Source organism: Spermophilus citellus (assembly GCF_964194105.1).
Source record: "Spermophilus citellus genome assembly, chromosome: 4".
Classification (NCBI taxonomy): domain Eukaryota; kingdom Metazoa; phylum Chordata; class Mammalia; order Rodentia; family Sciuridae; genus Spermophilus; species Spermophilus citellus.
Window position 1 is genome coordinate 115,720,172 of NC_138185.1, and position 20,252 is coordinate 115,740,423.

The following is a 20,252-nucleotide window of genomic DNA, read 5'->3' on the forward strand; positions in this document are numbered from 1 at the left end:
CAATGTCTTCTGTTTAAATTTCCACTTGACCACGATGACAAAATGTGGTGTTTTCACTAATGAGGTTCTGAGCAGGGAAAGGGAGTCTCCTCTTCTCCTTTCTGTAGGGTTAGTTTACTATTTTCCTCTGCTTCCATTTCTTCTTTCCCCAGACTCCCTGTCAGAGAGCCCTCCAAAGAAGGATCTTGTCTTGGGGCATATGAGGCCAGACACAAGCAACCCAGAGAATTCTGGAGGCTGAAAGGCAGTGGAAGGTCTTTTGGTCTGTCTATGGCATTTAAAAAAAAAATATATATATATATATTTTAGTTGTCAATGGATCTTTTTTTTTTTTTTTTTTTTTTTTTTTTTTTTTAGTTCTCGGCGGATACAACATCTTTGTTTGTATGTGGTGCTGAGGATCGAACCCGGGCCGCACGCATGCCAGGCGAGCGCGCTACCGCTTGAGCCACATCCCCAGCACCTCGATGGATCTTTTAATTATTTTTTAATTTATTTATTTACATGCGGTGCTGAGAATCGAACCCAGTGCCACACGTCAAGCAAGCGCTCTATCATTGAGCCCCAACCCCAACCCCTGGCTATGTCATCTTAAGCATTGCACTACTCTGAGCCTCCGTTTCTCTGGGTGTAAATGGCTCATTTTGTGCAGCCAGTCCGTTTTGGAGGCAAATAACCCAAGAGGGACACAGCAGGAAATAAGAGTTCCCTAAGGTGAGACCGGCAGGCTCGGCCTGCTAAACTCGGACAAAGTCAAGTCCTGGGGCGGGTCAAGAGCTAGCCTGAGGTCAGTTCCTACTAGAGGCTGCAGTGAAGACGGCTCGCAGCTGCTTGGACGACTTCGCCCGTCACACTCCGGCGGCCGCGCCCCTGTTAACCGCGACGCTCCGGGTCGGAGTGGGCGGGCACAACCTGCGCGGAGGAGGGACTGGCGCGGGAAGGGGCGGGCCCTCGGCTGAGCTGGGAGGAACGCGGAGCAGCGTGGGAGCGCGGCGGCGGGGAGGGGAGGTAGGCCCGGGCGCCGGAGCCCATAGGGCGGGCGGGCACGGAGAGCGGCGTGCGCTGCTGGGCGAGTGCAGGCGGCGCCGCGGGCAGCTGGGCGAGCAGCCGGGCTTCGGCGGCGCGGGGGGAGGCAGGGCTGGGAGGCACGCGCGGCTCCCCGTCTCTGCCGGTCGACCCCCCCGGGGCTGTCCCCAGCTAGGTCAGCCCCTGCGGATAACACGTCGGCGCGTTCCCGCCGTTGTCATTTCATCCCCGGCCCCATTATCCCTGGTGCTGAGCTGGTCTCTGCTGGGTCTTTTCTCAGCCGTCCTGTCTGCTCTGCAGCAAGCGCCCCATAGAGGACGCTCGTCAGCACGTTCTCACCCCTGTCATCTCGCCTCTCTGCCTAGCTGCTCCTCAGGCCTGGGAACCCCGGCCCCCGACGGCCCGTTGTCCCCGCGCTCCGGTCTTTTGCTGACCGCAGGCTGGGCCTTCGCCTCTGACCTGCGCGTTTCCCCCGGCAACGCGCCGCGACCTGGGATGCAGCCCTGCAGGGCGGCGGCCAAGGAGGCGGCCGGCCGCGACGTGCTGGCAGCTGACCTCCGGTGCAGCTTCTTCGCCTCTGCGCTGCAGAGCTACAAGCGCGATTCGGTGCTTCGGCCCTTCCCCGCCTCCTATGCTCGCCACAACTGTAAGGACTTCGAGGCCCTGGTGAGTGTGCTCTGTCCGGGCGCTGCCCACTGCGTACTGGGCCAAGTGGCCTGTGCACCAAGGCAGTGGCGACTCCACCCGTGTTAGTACACATGCCACCCTAGACTTTCTATTCCCAGCCTGGCCCGAGGGAAGGTTTCCACCAGGCAAAAACACTCCTAACACCCTTTGACACACTCCCAATCACTTGATGACTGCTTCCTCGTGTCAATGACAAGTGATCCGTAAGGAGTTAAGTGAGAAATTTAATAGTTGCATAGCCCTCCACAAAATTTGTTAGCCTGACTAGCAATGGGCTGTTGATCTGAATCAGCTGTTCTGATTAAATAGGAAGTTACCCATCCCTTTGCAAATAATTAGACCCAAAGTCCCCAAAGCCGCCCAGACTTTTATCTTAAGATGAAGTAATATATGGGCAGTACATTTATAAACTGTAACACATAGTGCACATGTGAGCTGTTATTTTTCTGATAAGTCACAGGGTATTTAATTTCTTGCAGAGTTCACCTTAGGATCAGCATTCCATTTATCAGTTATCTTTGTAGTCCAAATCTTTGGAGTTTCCTAGAAAGGTACAACTCATCAGATGATTTGATTAAATATAAAATGGCCTATAATCATTAAAGGCATTGAATTAGTAGTCAAAGATTTTCCCTCAAAGAAAACTCTGGGGCCTAGTTGGCTTCATTGGTGAGTTCTACCAATCACTGAGGGAATAAGCATTTCCAGTTCTATATCTATCTTCCCAAAGTATTGAAAAAGAGACTAGCTTTTTTGAAAAATAGTCTAGATACAAAATCTGTTAAGGCTGATACTAGGAAAGAAAATTATAGGTCGGTGTCATAATTTGTGAATATAAATGCAAAAATCTACACTGCATGTGTAGATTGGGAGGGCAGAGCATTGTTGAGGTCCATTGGCAAGGTGCATTTCTGAAAGAGCAGTGTGGTGGCAGGTGAGAGGGAAACCTGTTTAGGTGGTGTGGGGGAGAGGTTAAGATTAGAGGGACCAAACTCACTGGAGATGATGCCCCACAATTTAGTTGCATATCATCAAGAAACATACCTCCAAATAGGCTAGAATGCTCAAACATATTGTCTTCTGCTGAAGGTCTACTTGGCAAATCAAATTGGGTTTATTTGATGAATGTGGGATACTTGTAGAGGAAGCTGTGTGTTGGTTTGATTTGTTCATGCTGTTTAAAATTTTATTTTTATGGGTTAGATCCCCAGTACCATACCAAAAAATATTAACTATGTGAGTAGTGTTTGAATATATTCTCATTATAAAAAATACAAATGACTGGGCATAGTGGCACATGATTTTAATCCTAGCTAATCAGGAGGCCAAGGCAGAAGGATTACAAGTGAGAGGCCAGCCTGGGCAATTTAGCAATATATTGTCGGAAAATAAAAAGGGGCGGGGGTTTGGTTCAGTGGTGCACCCCTGGGTTTAATCCTAAGTACCTTAAAAACAAAAAAATTCCAAATGATACCAGTAAAGTACAAGTGCCCCTGATAGAGCTCACCCTATTCCACTCCCCTCTTCAAAGGTATCAGTTGCTCTCCATTTGGGACATACCTTTCCCCCATTTCTATAAATCCTCAAGACACCATCAGCAACTTAAGTAGTCTCAGTTGCCTCCTTTATAGGGACAGATTGTCCCAGTCACCCTTTCTCTCTAGAGCCACTGGCAGACTCTAACCATCCAGTTCTGTTACTATCTTCCTTACTGGGCACCATTGTTGGGAGAATAGCTCAGTGGTTGAGTGCTTGCCTAGCATGCGTGAGGCACTGCAGATTCTTGGCAGTCTGTAGGCATGGCTGGAATCGGCTGTTTCCTAAAAAAAGGCATCACCTCTGGGGGCATGCCACATGTCACATGTGTTATTGAAATGATCCGGAGAATTTGACATTCGAACCTGTATCTGACTCAAAGGTGAACTTTTGTTTTTGGTTTTTCAGTGCCAGGAATTGAACCCAGGTTCTCAGGAATGCTAGGTGTGTGTCCTACAACTGAGCCACACCTCCAGCCCCGGGATCTGCATTTTAGTAAGATCCTGGGGCACTTCATGCACATATAACAAAATCTGGAAAGCAGTGTATCTGGCTCACCCTATTCCCAACTTCCATTTTGGGGCCATGTTGCTCTAATAAGGTCATGGAGGCTGGTAACCTTTTTTCATTTTCAATGAATATTTGGTTCATTTCCTTTTCAGCACCTCTACCCATGCCTAGTAACTGTAACTTCTGGCCCCTTTGTAGACAAATATTTTTTTTTCAGTTGTTCGTTCTTTCCTGCTACCAAACACTTTGAGGACATTGCCTATCATCTGTACTTGAATAGCTCCGACTTTTCCTCTGTGGTAAGAATCACCTGTGGCAACATTAGGACAACAAATTCCTGAGCCTCCTCCCTAGAGCCTATGATCTGGATGGTTGCAAAGTGTCTCCCGGGCTTTCCTGTCACCTGCTCAAAGCCAGAAGGTTGAGTTGCCTCTTTCCAGTTCATTGGTCCTCTCTCTTCTTCATTGACCCCTGCTGGTTCCAGAGACTTCTGCTTCTTAAACTCCTGTGGCTGTCAGCTCTGCCCACCAGTCAGGCCTCCTCCAGTCTTCTCTCCGGTTGGATCCTTCCTTACTCCCTGTAGCAGAGGCTGCAGAGGTGTGGTCTGTGGGCAGTTTTGTTTATTCTCTAGCATTTTAGAAATTGGGAAATTAAAACAAACAAAACAAAAATCCAGTTTGCTGATTTCTTTTTAGAATAGAAAAATCCAAGGTTGCAAGGCCTTGGTGAAACTTGTCCTCCAGCTACAGCTGGAAGTTTGTGGTTGGGCCCTTTGTAAGGCCGGGGATTCTAGTCATCAGGCCTCACCACTGTTTCCCAGACTTCCCCTTACACATTTTTTTCACCTCTCTGACCCTGGGTGCATTTGAGCTCTGGACCTACCTTTGTGTGCCTGTCTACTCACTTTTCTGCCTGTCTGCTATGCTCCCCCCTCCCCCCGCCATCTGGAGTGCTCTCTGTTCAGCCTCAAAATCCTGGCCATCACTGTTGGTCCACTCCCATCCTGCCTGCTCTCTAAACTCTTCTGTTTACCTTTTCTGAGTCCCCAGAGATGCCTCTTTCCTCCTGAATGCTCATTCTGCTCCATCCAGTTGTGGACAGATGCCTTTCATTGTCACGAACTGTAGATCAAAATTCTTGCCTGCATGGAGATTTTCTGTCTCTTACCTCTGTCCCATACTACACATAACATCGTTCTCCCTACCTTTGACAGGCCTTAGGCATAGGCAGCCACATCTTATTGTATTAATTGGGAAGTGGAGTGAGAATCCCAGCAACATGCAGGATTAGGCTCCCAAGCAGCTTCTTAAAGTTTACCTGATTGCTCCTTTGGGCTAAAATATTTAGGCCATTACTGAATTTTCCCATTCATTTGGTAAGAGAGTATGTATCATGATTAGAATGAACTCTGGAGTAAGACCACCTGGCTTCATATGTCCCTGCCCTGCCACTGAATAGCTGTGTGAGGTGTGCTATGAGGTGCTCAGTGCTCCAAGCCTCAATTTCACCTTTAAGATAGGTTATTGTGAGAATAAATGAGACAGTGTGTGCACAGTATTGAGCCCTGTGCCTGGCACATGGCAAAGGCTCAACAAATAGAAGCTGTTATTGTTGTGATTTGAACTTTGTGCCAGATTCCTGCATGGCTGCTGGGGCTCCAGGAAAAGTGAGATGTGGTTGTCCTAGCAGATTTGAGGTTGCCCCAGAGGGTCAAGTTACCAACTTGAGACTCTGCCATAATTGTTAAGTCCAGAGGTAGTGGGTGATCAGGGCAGGCTTTATAGGGGAGGTGACTTTAGGTTGGCCATGAAGACTGAGTGCAGTGCCTTGACAGGCATCAGCAGAAGTACGAAGAAAAATCATAATTTGGCGTTGGGGGGGGGGTGGTTGGTGGCAGGAGGCACTGATAGATGGAGAGGCCAGACCAGATTCCCAAGGGCCTTATTAAGGATATGTTACTATTTAGTAGATAAAAATATAGGCCACTTAATTAAATTTTAATTTTGAGCAACAAGTAATTTTCTTAGTATAAGTATGATCCAAGTATTGCATAAATTATATTTATACTAAAAAGTTTTTAGCAGGTAGCATTGTGGTACATGCCAATAACCTCAGCTACTTGAGAGGCTGAGGTGGGAAGATTGTTTGAGCCCAAGAGTTCAATACCAGTCTGAGCAACATAGTGAGATCCATTCTATTACGGTAAATTATTTTTTAAAAAATCTGAAACATACACTTAATTGGGCAGATTGTGTTTTATCTGGCAACCTTATTTGTGGTTTGGTCTTAAAAGGTCCTTAGACTTGTTGGAGCAACATGACAATTGCAAAGGAACAGAAAGGAGGTCAGATGAGGTGTTAAAGAGTGTGGGCCAGTGGGGGACCAGGAGGGCAGTACACAGTGGGGACCCTGACTGAGCAGGTGGCAGTAGGAGGGCTCATATAGGATTGGCCCCATAATGGAGCTCTGAAGAGTCCTGGGTCCAGCAGGGGGAGTTCCGAGGGGTGCCTTCCACTTCTGAACTGAATTCCTGAAGGGGGCCTGGCTAGTTGAATTCTTTTTGTGGGGCTTCCTGTGTAATAGGGTTCCTGTCCCCAGTGCCAATCAATGCCAACTTAATAATTAGAACACAGTTTTAAGAAATAGGAAAAAGAGGGGCTGGGGATGTGGCTCAAGCAGTAGCGCGCTCGCCTGGCATGCGTGCGGCCCGGGTTCGATCCTCAGCACCACATACAAAACAAAGATGTTGTGTCCGCCAAATACTAAAAAATAAATATTGAAATTCTCTCTCTCCCTCTAAAAAAAATTATTAAAAAAAAGAAATAGGAAAAAATAATTTTTTTTTGAGAGAGAGAGAGACAGACAGAATTTTTAATATTTATTTTAGTTTTTGGTGGACACAACATCTTTGTTTGTATGTGGTGCTGAGGATCGAACCTGGGCCTACACATGCCAGGCGAGCACACTACGGCTTGCACACTACGGCTTGCACACTACGGCTTGAGCCACATCCCCAACCCCAGAAAAAGAATTTTTATTGCTTTGCTAGCAAAGGAGAAACATAGGGACTCCTGTCCCAAAGGTTGTGACTCCGGATCAGGAGGGACAGGGAGGTTTTAAAGGAGCTCTTCAAGGGTTATATTCCAGGTGTGCTCTGGTAGGGGGTCCCAGGGTGCCTTGATGGCATGATAGGATTCACTTGTTAATTTGGGAGATACTCACTTTCCTGATCCTCAGCTGGCATCTCCTTCCTGTAGTGGCTGTGTGCACCGGGCAATTAACTAGGGGAAGAAAAGATAACCTTGTCTTCCTAATCTTGTTAGGGAGGGGGAGAGGGGGAGCAAAGACAAAAAAAAAAAAAAAAAAAAGAAAAAAAAGCCTTAGAGCAATGAGGGCTGTATTCAGAAGGTGAAGGGACCACCATTACACACCTATGCCTAGGTCTGCACTGTGGGTAAGGGGTGTTGCTCACAGATGGAATTTGGGAACAGGAGTAATGCGGACAGCTGAGATGACTCAGCTATGATTCTGGGATAACAGGTGTGGATCAGGAACATAAAAGAAGACCACAGGAGATGCTGGGCTGAGTGGTACGCACAGGAAGAGGGTCAGACCACAAGCACCTCCTCTGAGAAGAGATTCTGACTTAACCCCAGCTCTCCCCCACCTTTTACCCAACAAGACTTGCCTTGTCCCTTTAGTGCTCCCCACCACCCCCAGTACTGGGGATTGAACCCAGGGCCTCACATATGCTAGGCAAGAGCTCCACCGTTGAGCTACATCTTCAGCCCTTTGAAAAAATTTTTGTTTTGAGACAGGTCTCACTGTATTGACCAGGCTGACATGAAACTTGTGATCCTCCTGCCTCAGCCTCCACAGTAGCTGAGATTACAGTCATGTGGTCGTTCTGCAACATCTTTGTTATGACAATGAATACTTTTCAGTCACAATTATTTAGCTTTCTGACCCCCTTCCCCACTGAGGGTCCTTTTGAAGCCTTTCTAATGTTTCCCTCACCTCCAGCATGGAGTATATGTTCAAGAGCCCCTGAGCTAGGACCACAAAGGCTGGGAGTGAAGCAGGGCCATAAATAAGACATAGAATTAGCACCAGCTGATTTTCATGCTGAAGGGAGGAGGCTTTGCTCACCCTTTACTCACACATGCATATACATGTGTTTAGTATCACCTGCAGCAGGGCACCATCTGTCCTCAGATGCATTAATATTCCTGCAGCAAAATGCAACGCTTGTATACAGCATAAAGATTGAACAGGGCTGGGGTTGTAGCTCAGTGGTAGAGTGCTTGCCTAGCATGTGTGAGGCACCAAGTTCAATTCCCAACACCATATACAAATAAATAAAAATAAAGGTCCATTGACAACTAAAACACACACACACACACACACACACACACACACACACACACACACACACATATATAAAGACTGAACAAACCTAACATTAGCTCAGGTCAGGATTTGTACCAAGTGAGCATTTTGAAAAAAAACTTGTAGGCTTGGTGGCACGTACCTGTAATCCCAGTGTCTCTGGAGACTGAGGCAGGATAATTGCAAGTTCAAGGCCAGCCTGGGCAAGATGAGACCCTGTCTCAAAATTAAAAAGGGCTGGGATGTAGCTTAGTGGTGGAGTGCCTCTGGTTTCATACTTGCACACACACACCCCCCCACACACAAAAAAAAAAAAAAGAAGGAAGGAAGAAAAAAAACTTTTAGAGTTCAGAGCTTTCAGAGTTTGGTGTTCTTTGGAAAAGGAATGGTAGGCCTGTGAATTTCCCTGGCTTTTAGGAAATTCTTTGATATGGAATGAGTGAATTGGGCCCGTCTTACCACTAGAGGGCCCCTGATTATCATTTTGTCCAGCATCCTTACTAATGGAGATTTCCTTTACTTCAGCTTGCAGATGCCAGCAAGTTACCTAACCTCAAGGAACTTCTGCAATCCCCCGAAGACGAAGACCAATGGGCCTGGGACCTGGTGAGCTGGATTTTATCCTCAAAGGTCCTGACAATCCACAGTACAGGGAAGGCAGAGGTGAGGCTTTGGTCTGAAGGATCACAGATTCCTAGGGCTGAAGGTTGTGGGATAGCATGAGTCCAGTGACTTTGGGATATCTCTGGGCCCCAGAATGGCCTGGGCAGCTTGTTGAAAGTGCAGATTTCGTGCCTTGTCCTTTTACTGAATAAATTGGAGGTGGGGCAGTAAAAAAAATACAGATTCCTGGACTTTACCCTAGAGATTGTGATTCTGTGGTATCTGGCATTGGGCCCAGGAACTTTGTAACAGTAGCAGTTCACAGCTGAATTCTGCCTTGTATATCATATCTCTGTGATCTTGATTAGGTTGCTGGGTACATTTCAGCATTTCTATTTACTCATCTGTAAAGTGGGTATAATAATTGCATAATTCCGTCGGGAAACTGACCATGTAAATGGATTTTTACACTTAAGAGCAGTGCCTAAGAGAACATATTAAGGACTCAGTGAATGTTGGGTATGACTCTATTTAACAAGCACTGCAGGTGATTCTGATAAGGATGGACCCTGATCACACCTTAAGAAACATGGGCTTAGTCCAGTTGTCAGGAAACGGGCCACAAGTAGTGGAAAATGTCATTTCTGGGCTCTAGTCCTACTTCAATCAATTACTGAATCTCCTCTCCCCCATTTGCAAGGTGAGAATTTAATAGTTACCTCAAAGCAGGGCAATGACCCAAAGTCTGTCACCCCACAGCACAGTTTCTGGCACAGGTCAGACATTCTATCATTTGGTTTTCTTTGCCTGATTGGGGTCTCCCAGAGACTGGCTGGAATGACAAGGTCCAGAGTGTAGAACCTGATTCCTGACCTGGTGTTGTTTCCTCTGAGGGGCAGCACTAGTTTATCTGTACTGTTATTCACATAATTAATCAATTTCAATTTGAGAGCATTCCATTTTACAAACTTCCCTAACTGACATAGAATTTGGTACCTTGGTTCTGGCATTTAAGGGACATCCATCTGTATTGAATGGTAAAATAACATAAAGAACCCTGGAGAGGGAGTCAGGAGATCATTCAGGGCCAGGTTGGGCTGCTAATTCCTGGGTTTTACTCTTGTCATCTGTTGAACTGAGAGGTGCATTGTTTATTTACACCTTGTATGGGCATCAAGCACCTACTAAAGGTTGTGTACTTCAGTTAAAGTAGATATGGCAATGGTTTCTCAATTTATTATTATGAATCAGTTAAATTTCCATTAAAATGTGGGGTGTTAAAAACCCAGAATTATTAGCTTTTTATTTTTCCTGAGTAAGGATGTTAGTCTACTGTGTATTATCATTTTATAAAAAGATAAGTATTAAAGTATTGTAAGTATTAAATTACTTACAAAGGTCTTGATTTCAGAAGAAAGGACAGTTCTTCCAAAGGAAGGATCATGGCAACTTTACATTATTATAAATATATTCATTATATTTCCCTTCTTTTTCTCAATCATTGATAACCCAGGAAAACTTTGCTACAGATTGGCTTTAGTCTGTTGTCTACTATTTGAAAACTAGTATAGGTTGAAGTCTGTACCCTGGAAAGGATTATCCTCCTTGAGAAAAGAGCTTACCTTTCTGTATCAATTAGCTTTTGCTGAATAACAAACCATTCCCCAAATTTATCAGCTTTAACCAATAAAATGAGAAACACTGATTGTCTCTTATGATTCTGTGGGTTGGTTGGGTTCTATTTTAGTTAGCTTTTTTGCTGCTGTGACTAAAGGACCTGACCAGCACAATTTTAGGGCAGAAGAGTTTACATGAGCTTTTGAAGGACAACTCGCATCCAAACCATAACAGGTTCTTTTGAGTAGGATGGGCTTGACTGGAGCTGGTTGGCCCAGGGTAACCTTGCTTATATTTCTGGGGCTTTAGCTAGGTTGACTGTAGTGGTTGGGGCCTTTCTCTGTGAGGCTCTGACCCCACAGAAGTCCAGCCTGAACTAGACGGAAGGATCTCCAGCAGCAAACAAAGGGGGTCAAGCCCTTTAAATCTGATATATGTATATTATGGTCCCATTGCCAAAGCAAATCATGTGGCCATGCCCAGATCCAAGGGGTGGAGAAGTAGATTCCATGTCTACAAAGTCACATTGCAAAGGGGTGTACAGACAAGGGTAAAAGGAAAAATTTGTGGCTATTTTTGCAATTTATCTCTCCTGTCTAGCTCATGAGATATTGTAAAGATGAACAGAGGATATAGAAGGAATAAGTTAGAGACATTAGAATGTCCTCTGGTTAGAAGGAGCAGTTTGTGCTTCTCAGCCTGCAATAGGGAAAAATATTATCAGAAGAAAGCAAGCATTGAGCTGTAAGCTCTGAGCTTGCTTATAAATTAATGTCTCTGTCCTCATGATATAGGAGCCCATAGGGGTCAAGCTCCAGGTTTTAGGAGGCCGTTTTTACAGCACAAGTTTTGGTGGAGGGTGAGGGGACTGGGGATTGAATCCAGGGGCATTTTACCACTGAGATAAACCTCATCCCTTTTTAGTTTTTATTTTGTGACAGGGTCTCACTAAGTTGCTGAGGCTGGCCTCAAACTTTAGATTCTCCTGCCGTAGCCTCCTAAATTGCTGGGATTACAGGTGTGTGCCACTGTGCCTGGCCTATTTTTGCAGCACATTTTACCAGCTTCCTAAATAAAATTGTGACTCTCTTCATGTTTTCAAGTTTGAAAAGATCCAGCGGCTGACTGGTGCCCCTCACACGCCTGTCCCTGCCCCAGACTTCCTATTTGAAATTGAATACTTTGACCCAGCCAACGCCAAATTTTATGAGACCAAAGGAGAACGAGACCTAATCTACGCCTACCATGGTAGCCGCCTAGAGAACTTCCATTCCATCATCCACAATGGCCTGCACTGCCATCTGAACAAGGTGGGCCCAGGGGGTACCCTCTGACATGGGGGAGCATGGGGATGTGTGTGCCAGAACCCTGGGGGTTTGTTGGGGGAGAATGGTGTGGGGATGGATAGGTTTACTAAGGCCTTGATACCCAGAGTGTGGGCTGCAGACCAGTATTCATGGCATCACCTGGGAGCCTGAGAAAATACAGAATCTTGGGCTCACCCTTAGCTCACCTGATTCCTATGCTGATTACAGTTTGAAAAGCATCCATGGCTCTCAGCCTTGGCTGCATATCTATATCATTTGGAGCTTTAAAAATTCCCAATGGGGGCTGGGGATGTGGCTCAAGCGGTCTGGGTTCCATCCTCAGCACCACATACAAACAAAGATGTTGTGTCTGCCGAAAACTAAAAAATAAATATTAAAAAATTCTCTCTCTCTCTCTCTCTCTCTCTCTCTCTCTTTGAAAAAAAAAAAAAAAGGAACAGAGATCAGAAAAAGTTAAAAAAAAAAAATTCCCAATGCATGGCTGCATCCCAGACCAATTAAATCAGGTTCTTTATCAGCATAATTTATTATTTATTTTTTGGACTGGGGATTGAACCTAGGGACACTACCATTAAGTTACATTCCCCGTTCTTTTTATTTATTTTAATTAATTAATTAATTAATAGATTTTTGGGTACTGGTGTTTGAACTCAGGGTCACTTGAACACTGAGCCACATCCCCACCCTTATTTTGTGTTTTAGAGACAGGGTCTCACGGAGCTTCTTAATGCCTCACTTTTGCTGAGGCTGGCTTTGAACTCAAAATCCTCCTGCCTCAGCCTTCTGAGCCACTGGGATTATAGGCATGCACCATTTTGCCAGCTGTCAGTATACTTTAAAAACCCTCCAGTGATCCTAGCCTGTGACCAGCCCTAGCTACTCAATGTGACGCCCCTACAGACAGCATCTGCATTACCTGGGAGCCTATTGGAAATATGGAGTCTTGGACTCACCTCAGCCTACCTGATTAGAATCTATGCTTTAAAAAGATCCCCAGGTGATTGATAAGACACTGAAGTTTGAGAAGTGTATTCCTAGGGGACACTTTAATAGTGTCAGCCCTGGGAAAAAATGAGGGGTATGTCACAATGTGCCAAGAGAGGTCCTTTTCCTCTCTCTTCAAGCTGCTTTCCTCCCATTTTTAGGAGTTAAAACAGTGTCAACCACCCCTTCTCTGCTGGCACTTATTTTACCCCTCACTAAGGTGTAGGAAGAAGGTTACAGACAGGCCCTGGAGCTAAACAGACTTGACAGCTCTGTGTCCCTGGGCAAATTGATTTAAGCTTTCTGAGCCTCAGTTTCCTCATCTGTAGAACAGACCTCTGTTACTCTCCTTGTGGCACAGGAGCGAATTAAAAGAGTTTATTATACAAAGGCTTCTACATGCACTTTGTGCCAAGGAAGCAGTAGCTGCTTTTATAGGCTATTGGACAGGGCATCTGGGGTGGTTGGAGGGTGTGGGCTCCTCCCCATTGTGGCAGCATCAGCCTTGTCTTTGAGGAGCCGGCTCCATGAGGTTGGGCTCATTTGGGGCTGATGCAGCCCCGAGGCTGTGAAGATATTTCCCAGCCCTGCTGCATCTGATTAGTGCTGTTGGGTTTTTCTGAAGATGACGGGTTTGTTTACACTGGCTCTTGGTTTATTATTATGGCCAGGCTACTGGAATCTAAGGCCTCGGCTTTACACTGGGGCCATCCTGGGGAAGCTGCCTGCAGGTCGTAGTCTTTATACCCAACTTTCATTTCAGTATCCTTAGGGAGTTTGCTGTTTAGAGGTGTCTTAAAAGAGTCCTTTGGTAAACTGAATCCCCTTTGGTCCCCTCTACTTGGATTTTTAGCGAGGAACTTGCTTGAAGAAGCCCATGTGCCAGATGAGGCTTATTTTCATGGCAGAGAAACCCCAAGCTTCTCACTCTTGTGCACCTCTACTCCTAACCACCTTTCACAAGATTTTCAGGTCTTGAGAAGGGCAAACATGTGGCAGATGTAAATAGAGAACTGATGTGGGGTCAGATCAGAGGGTGTCCAGTGTCCCTGGAGAAGGTCCATGTCAGCTTTTGAGACATGGGGAACACTGCCTAATATGGCAAGGAGCTCCCAAAGGCTGTACCAAGGTTTATATTTCCCCTATGCTTCATTTACCAGGCTTAGAAAGTGGCAGCCTGGTGCAACTGAATAGGATATTTCTGAATTCCAGAGCATAGGATATACATGAGTGAGCTCTTCACGTCCACTCGTCATCTTAAGATATCCTACTGTGGCTCATGGATGGCAGTAGAGTTTCAGTTCGAATAACAAAGGCCATCCCTTGGTCCACAGCCACCTGGGATATTATGAGAAGGATCCTGAGTAGTATGAATAAGTGCCATGATGGATATTGTTATATCGGCCATCGTGGTCGATTAGTGATGTCTATCAGAGGCAAAGGATTTGTATCTTCACTTGCAGGAGTCTTGCCTGCTGTGCTTCCTTATGGAGGGTACAAGTTAGCACCCACTGCCAGGGAGCTGCCTCCTAGACTCTTGGACACAATTTTCTTAGTTAACACCAACACAAAAGAGTAAAACTTACTCTGCCCTTCATGTTTACTTCCCTTATTTCTTCCCTCAGTTCTGAGAGACTTGTTTCTTTTCCAAGTAGTGACTCAGATTAGCCTCTCCCTCAGGTGTGACTTCCTCCTGCACATAAGGGTGTGACTTGGCTTTGCAAGTCCAGCAGTGTAACCCTGTTTATGCAGTCATGTAACAGGAATCACTAAGTAATAGAAGAGTCTGTGACAGAGTACCCTCCTTACATTGTCACCACCATTTCTCATGTGCCAGGTGTCCTGCTCCATGTTTGCTGTATGTTATATCATTTAATAATCACCTATTACCTTATGAAGGAGGCACTATTATCACCATCTGTGAACATAGAAACTGAGGCACAGAGAGTTTATATAACTTGCCAGCTTGTTGGAGGATTTAAACCAAGGTCTGTTTGGACCTTAACTACAAGGAACTGCTAGTTTCCCAGGCTAGGTGACCAAATCCACAATCAGTAAAACTGTGATCAGGTGGAAATGTGTTTAGTAATATACCCTATGGAGAAAATCTTGTGTTTACAACTGTATTGAAGAAAGACCAGTGCCCTGTTGCTGTGCCAACTCTATATTCACCAGTGTGTATTTCTTTTTTGTTGGCCTCTACCATTCCAGACATCCTTGTTTGGAGAGGGGACCTACCTCACAAGTGACTTGAGCCTGGCCCTCATTTACAGCCCCCATGGCCATGGGTGGCAGCACAGCCTCCTTGGCCCCATCCTTAGCTGTGTGGCCGTGTGTGAAGTCATTGACCATCCAGATGTCAAGTGCCAAACCAAGAAGAAGGGTGAGTGAGCACGTGGTCCAGACCTGGCTGCAGGCCTCTGTTGGGGTAATAGGCTCTTCTTGTTGGCCCAGCTGTTGGGTAGAGCACCAATCGCATACTAAGGGATGGGCTGGGTCTGGAGCAATTCAGGGGGCCTGCCTTCTAGGAGGGAAAAGCCTTCTTAGAGTTTGAACACACATTGGGAAAGATTACTTACCACAGGTTGGAGGTAGGGAGGGCCAGATGAGGGGACTGATAAGGCAACTCAGAGAAAGGAGCAATCATTGCAGGTCCAAGTGGCCAGGGAAAGCTTTGGGAAGGAGGCAAGATCTGACAAAAAACTGAATGTAAGGTGAGAATACGGGCTCCCTAAGAATTGATCTAGGTCTTATTTATTCTTGGGCATCTGGTGTCAGCAGAGAGTCTGGTATATACTTGACGTTCAACAAATATCTGCTAACCTAGAGCTAAGAACATTGGGTCCAGGTCCTCTGATCTACCCTGGTGTGTGCTGGAGCCCCAGAGGGTGTGAGGGACAACTGAGGCCACAGGGAGCAAGTCCTGGGTTCTCCAGGAAGCAGATGACTAGCTGGCTGCCTCATCTTCACTGCCCTGATGTGTCCCTCAAACTGCATGCCCTGTGCCCCCTGCTGTGTTCTCTTCCTTCAAGGCAGAAGAGTCATAGAACTGTCAATCCAGTCTCCACAACTGGCCTGCCAGTTTTACTAAGAAGAGGAGAATTCAGAAAACTGACTGTTCTGGCCTCTAATATAAAACAACTGGAATCCTGAGGAATAGGCCCAGGTCCCACACTACCTCCCAAACCAGAGGGCACGAATGTTTGCATTTGTGATTCTTAGGAAGTTTGCAAATGGTGACATTAAACATCAAAATAAAACTTTGCAGCCTCTGCTGACACACAGTTTGGCCCTGTTTTTGTTCTTTTTTTTTTTTTGTTAAAACCTTTTCATGTGGTTAAAGGAAAAAGTTTTAAAATAGGCTTGGTAGGAAGGGTGGAATAAAGTATTCCAAGAAGCTCAAATCTAGCATGGTTTATTAAAAATACCCACTAAGGGCCTTGTTTCAGATCAAGTCCTCTGCCTAGCCTAGAGTAATTTTTTTTTTTTTTTTTGGTGTGGCTATTAATTTGCTGCTTCCCTCTGCTTTTCCACTCAGCTGCATTTTTTCTTCCTTGTATCTCTTTATATTTTCCTATTCCTTTTCTCTTCCCCCCATTTGACCACCTGCCTGCCTGCCAGATTCTCTGGTTCAGTGCCATTTCACATATACATACAGGCTCATACCTCAGCGCGCCAGGGCTTGCTTCCTCAGGATAGGGAGATTTGACTCATTTCTATTTCTACTTTGCTTCTTTAGTTAATTGTAAATTGCCCCCCTGCTCCGCTCCAGTGAAACTGTGCTTTACTTGCCTTATTCAGATTCCAAGGAGATAGACAGAAGAAGAGCAAGAATCAAACATAGCGAAGGGGGCGACATCCCTCCTAAGTACTTTGTGGTCACCAATAACCAGCTCCTGCGAGTGAAGTACCTTCTGGTATATTCACAGAAGCAGCCCAAGAGGTAAGAAGCATGGTCCCTAGGTGAAGGATAGGAGGCCAACTAAAGGCTGTATTCAGAGGATGGTTTCACCTTTACCAGGGCTGCTTTCCCTCAGCCTTAGGCCTCCACTCTGTGTAAAATACATAAAGTACTAAGCTAGAAATGGTGAGGAGGGCATACGAGTCAGAGGAGATATGGTCCTGATGCAATAGGGTCCATGTGTTCTAGTGAAGATAGGAAGATTTGTAAACATAGGTCTTTCTATGAGGGATGGAATGAAGCCAAATTTGTGACCCCTTAGCCACAAGGCCCATAATTGTGGTCTGAAACCCACTGATTTAAGCTGAGAGGCAGGGCAGCAAAGGGTCACTGGCTGAAGCTGTGCAGCCTAGCTCAGTCACTTTTCCCCATGGTTGTTGACCCTCTGCCTGCCCCTCCATGGATCTGAGATGCTTTATCCTTATCTCCAAAATGAGGTGTTGAAGCTGGGGGTGGGGCTCAGTGGGAGAGCACTTGACTAACACGCACTATCCCTAACCCTTCAAAGAATAAATGAACCCTTAGCTGGACATGGTGGTGCATGCCTATAATCCCAGCAACTCAGGAGGCTGAGGCAGGAGGATCACAACTTCAAAGCTAGTCTCAGCAACTTATCGAGGCCCTAAGCAACTCAGTGAGATCCTGTCTGTAAATAAAATATAAAAAAGGACTGGGGATGGGGTTCAATGGTTAAACGCCTCTGAGTTCAATCCCCAGTACAATAAAAATAAGGACCTTTGGCTCTGAAGAACTATGGTGAATGTCTAGTCCCATTTCATTAGTGTGGTGGTGGGAGGATCTGTAGGATTCTAAGGGTTGGGGGTCACTTAGAGACCTTGCATGTTGTTGGAGCCCATGGTAGAGCTTCCCATGCATATCAGCAGCAGGTACACTAGTTTGACAGGAAAAGGGGTCATTTTTAAAGTCCTGCTTCTTATGCATACCAGTGCTTTCCATGCTTCCAGAATTTATATGCAAGTAAAATCCAGCCTCCACCTAAATTTGGGTAATCTGTATAAGGTTTCTAAGTCTTGGAACAATATTCTTTGGTTTTAAAGAAACATCTGACTTCTATTTAATATTCCATTTGGCCCATGCCTATAATTCCGCTCATTTAGGAGGCTGAGGCAGGAGGATTGCAAGTTTGGGACCAGCTGCAGCAACTTGATAAGACCCTGTCTCAAAGTAAAAAAAAATTAAAAATAAAAAGGAATGGGAATGGAGTTCAGTAGTAAAGCACCCTAGGTTCAATCCCCAATATGCCAAAAAAAAAAAAAAAAATCTAATCCTTTTCCCGCAGTTCCTGGAGTGTATCTTAAGTGAACACTTGGATGGTTTAGAACACCTCCTAGTGGGCCAAAGAGGATTTCCCAGCTCGGATTTATATCTGTATGTGTCTAAAAGGAAAAAGACTTTTGCTAAGTGGCCTGCCACCATCTGGGCAGATACCCTGAGCTAAGTCATTCTTACAGAATCCAAAGTCTTGCTTAAGAAAAGATGGGTTATAAAAGGTAAAAAAGAGGACATACAAAGGGAAGATCAGGGTGAGCTCACTGCATAGCTGTCTTTGTACATTTAGAAAATGTTCTGTTGAAAGGCATGTTGGTGCCAGAGCAGACAGCCCCAGATTTCTTGGGCAAAGTATCCTGAAGCTTCACTTCATAACTATGCAGAGGATGAAATTCATCATTTCATCTTCTTTGAGCCAGAACATGTTGCATACACTTTTTTAAAAATGTTTTTTTTTTTCCTTCCTGTTGCCAACATCACTCTTTTCCCCTTCAGCAGGACTTCGAGCCAGCTCTCCTGGTTTTCCAGCCATTGGTTCATGGTCATGATGTTCCTGTATCTGCTGCTGCTGCTCATAGTGAGTGTCATCAACTCCTCTGCTTTCCAACACTTTTGGAATCGCGTTAAAAGATAATCTTTCTGGTTCTGGTGTGGGGACCACTTCAACCATGTGCCTTAAGATAGCTTGTTTCCTACCTCCTGTGCCTCATGTCTGGCCAGGTCAAGCCTGGGGACTATTTGAGGGTCACAGGACAATTTTTAAAATGCCATAAATGTACTGATTGCCTTTGATGATGCTCCCAGCCACACTCCAGTCTGTTGGGACGCCTGGATCCTCACTCACAGTTTTCAGGGAGCCCTCCCATCTGCTCCTTCCTGAACAGACCTAGGGAGTTGGCTCTTCAGCCAGGGCCAAAGGAAAAAGTCCTGCTGCATCTAAAAACAAAGTGTCCAAGCTGTCAGTGGTATGTTTACAATCATTCCTGGCGGAGGTTGGCCCTTTCTCTCATGCCTTCTGGAAGGCGGAACATGTGTAGTGGGGACTATAAATCACGAGGCGGTTGCCTTGTTTTGGCTTGAGACACCCAAGAGGGACAGTCATGTTTCTCATAAAAATCAGTGGGATGGTTTTTGGATTCCATCAGTTCTTGTATGTGAGTGCAAAACATTTTAACAGTTTTCTCAAATCAACAGACAGCCTTCTGCTACAGCTGTACCTCCCTCCCCACAAACCATGGAAAAAAAAGGAAGGAGTCAGGGCCCTGATTTTTTAAAAATTCCAGACTTAACCTGAGCAACTCAAGACATCTATTTCTAAAAATTACCAACTGTTGCTTATAACTGAAATGGAACCAAATGATTGTTTTCTGACTTTTTAAAATAGCTATTTGACAAAGTAGTCTTTGTGAGCTGAGAAGAGGGGAAATTTCTGAACCTAAAGCACCCTTTGGTCAGGATACACATCCTCTTTCCTAGCTGTGTCCTAGAGTGAAGGATCTGAGCCTCAGGCTTGCTCCTGTTCTTATTCTCACAAAGCTGCCTTGATTGTGGCCTGCCAGCCTCAAGTGCCACATTGCAGGCCATTGGTGGGCTTCTGGCCTTGGAAACAGAGGCCTACTTAGCATGTCACAAATCCACATGATTTGAGCCTCCTTCAGAGGGTCATTGTCTTTGGGACTCAGCCAGGGCTTTAAAGTGTAGGAAGAGCCTCGGCCGCCAGGACAACCGAAGCCCTACTTGGTCCTATTGTCTGTTCCCTTTGTCCTGCTGAGTTTCAGCTGTCATGGAGCCCTGTCCAATTTGGGGGTGAGATTGCTGTAAAGAAGGGGAAGAATCATTTTTCTACAATTTATAAAGTTGTGAAAAAGCCACTGTCATGGTTTTTACATTGAATATTGAAACATTTCAAAAATAATAAAGATATTTTCCTAATTACTAAGTTGTCTTTGTGGCTGCTTTCAGCCTGAGCCTGAGTTGGCTGTGTATGCCCTGTTGTTAAAAATCTTATCCTCTCTTTCCTTGTTCAAGGTGACCATTTGCTGGAGAGCGTGTATCACCAGGATATCTAGTAGGTGGGATTTGTTGTCATTGACCCCAATAAGAGCACCTACAGTGTACCAGGCACTAGGAATACAAGCAGGATCAAAAATTCCCCTGCCCTCATGGAGCTGACAGTCTGGCAAGGTGGGCAGATGGACGGATGTTTTGGGAGTGAGGTTGGCATTATGTGATTTTATAAGAGTTTTTGGGAAACACTTGGTAAGGAGCCCTAATATGGTCTGGGATTAGGAAGCATGGAGTTGATACGTGTAGCACCACAT

At 45.5% G+C, this 20,252-nt stretch overlaps 1 protein-coding gene across 2 annotated transcripts; it reads left to right on the forward strand.

Moving 5' to 3' along the window:
* The first annotated feature begins 857 nt into the window (after window positions 1-857).
* Window positions 858-19,860, forward strand: PARP16 (poly(ADP-ribose) polymerase family member 16). 2 transcript variants are annotated; one of them, XM_081288951.1, is made up of 6 exons: window positions 858-1,692; window positions 8,674-8,811; window positions 11,472-11,678; window positions 14,892-15,063; window positions 16,482-16,623; window positions 18,430-19,860. In XM_081288951.1, the coding sequence occupies exons 1-6, from the start codon at window positions 1,522-1,524 to the stop codon at window positions 18,563-18,565; spliced, it is 966 nt and encodes a 321-aa protein (XP_081145077.1). In that variant the 5' UTR covers window positions 858-1,521; the 3' UTR covers window positions 18,566-19,860. The 2 variants fall into 2 exon arrangements, with proteins under 2 accessions (XP_081145077.1, XP_081145076.1); XM_081288950.1 differs by having other exon boundaries at window positions 859-1,692; window positions 18,427-19,860.
* Window positions 19,861-20,252: the final 392 nt, after the last annotated feature.

What these genes read in the sequence shown, in the direction of transcription:
- PARP16 (XM_081288950.1), top strand. Translation starts at nt 1,522, where the DNA reads ATGCAGCCCTGCAGGGCGGCGGCCAAGGAGGCGGCCGGCCGCGACGTG. An exon ending in GTAAGGACTTCGAGGCCCTG is followed by an intron (nt 1,693 to 8,673) that starts GTGAGTGTGCTC and finishes CCTTTACTTCAG; the next exon opens with CTTGCAGATGCCAGCAAGTT. An exon ending in TCACAGAAGCAGCCCAAGAG is followed by an intron (nt 16,624 to 18,426) that starts GTAAGAAGCATG and finishes TTTCCCCTTCAG; the next exon opens with CAGGACTTCGAGCCAGCTCT.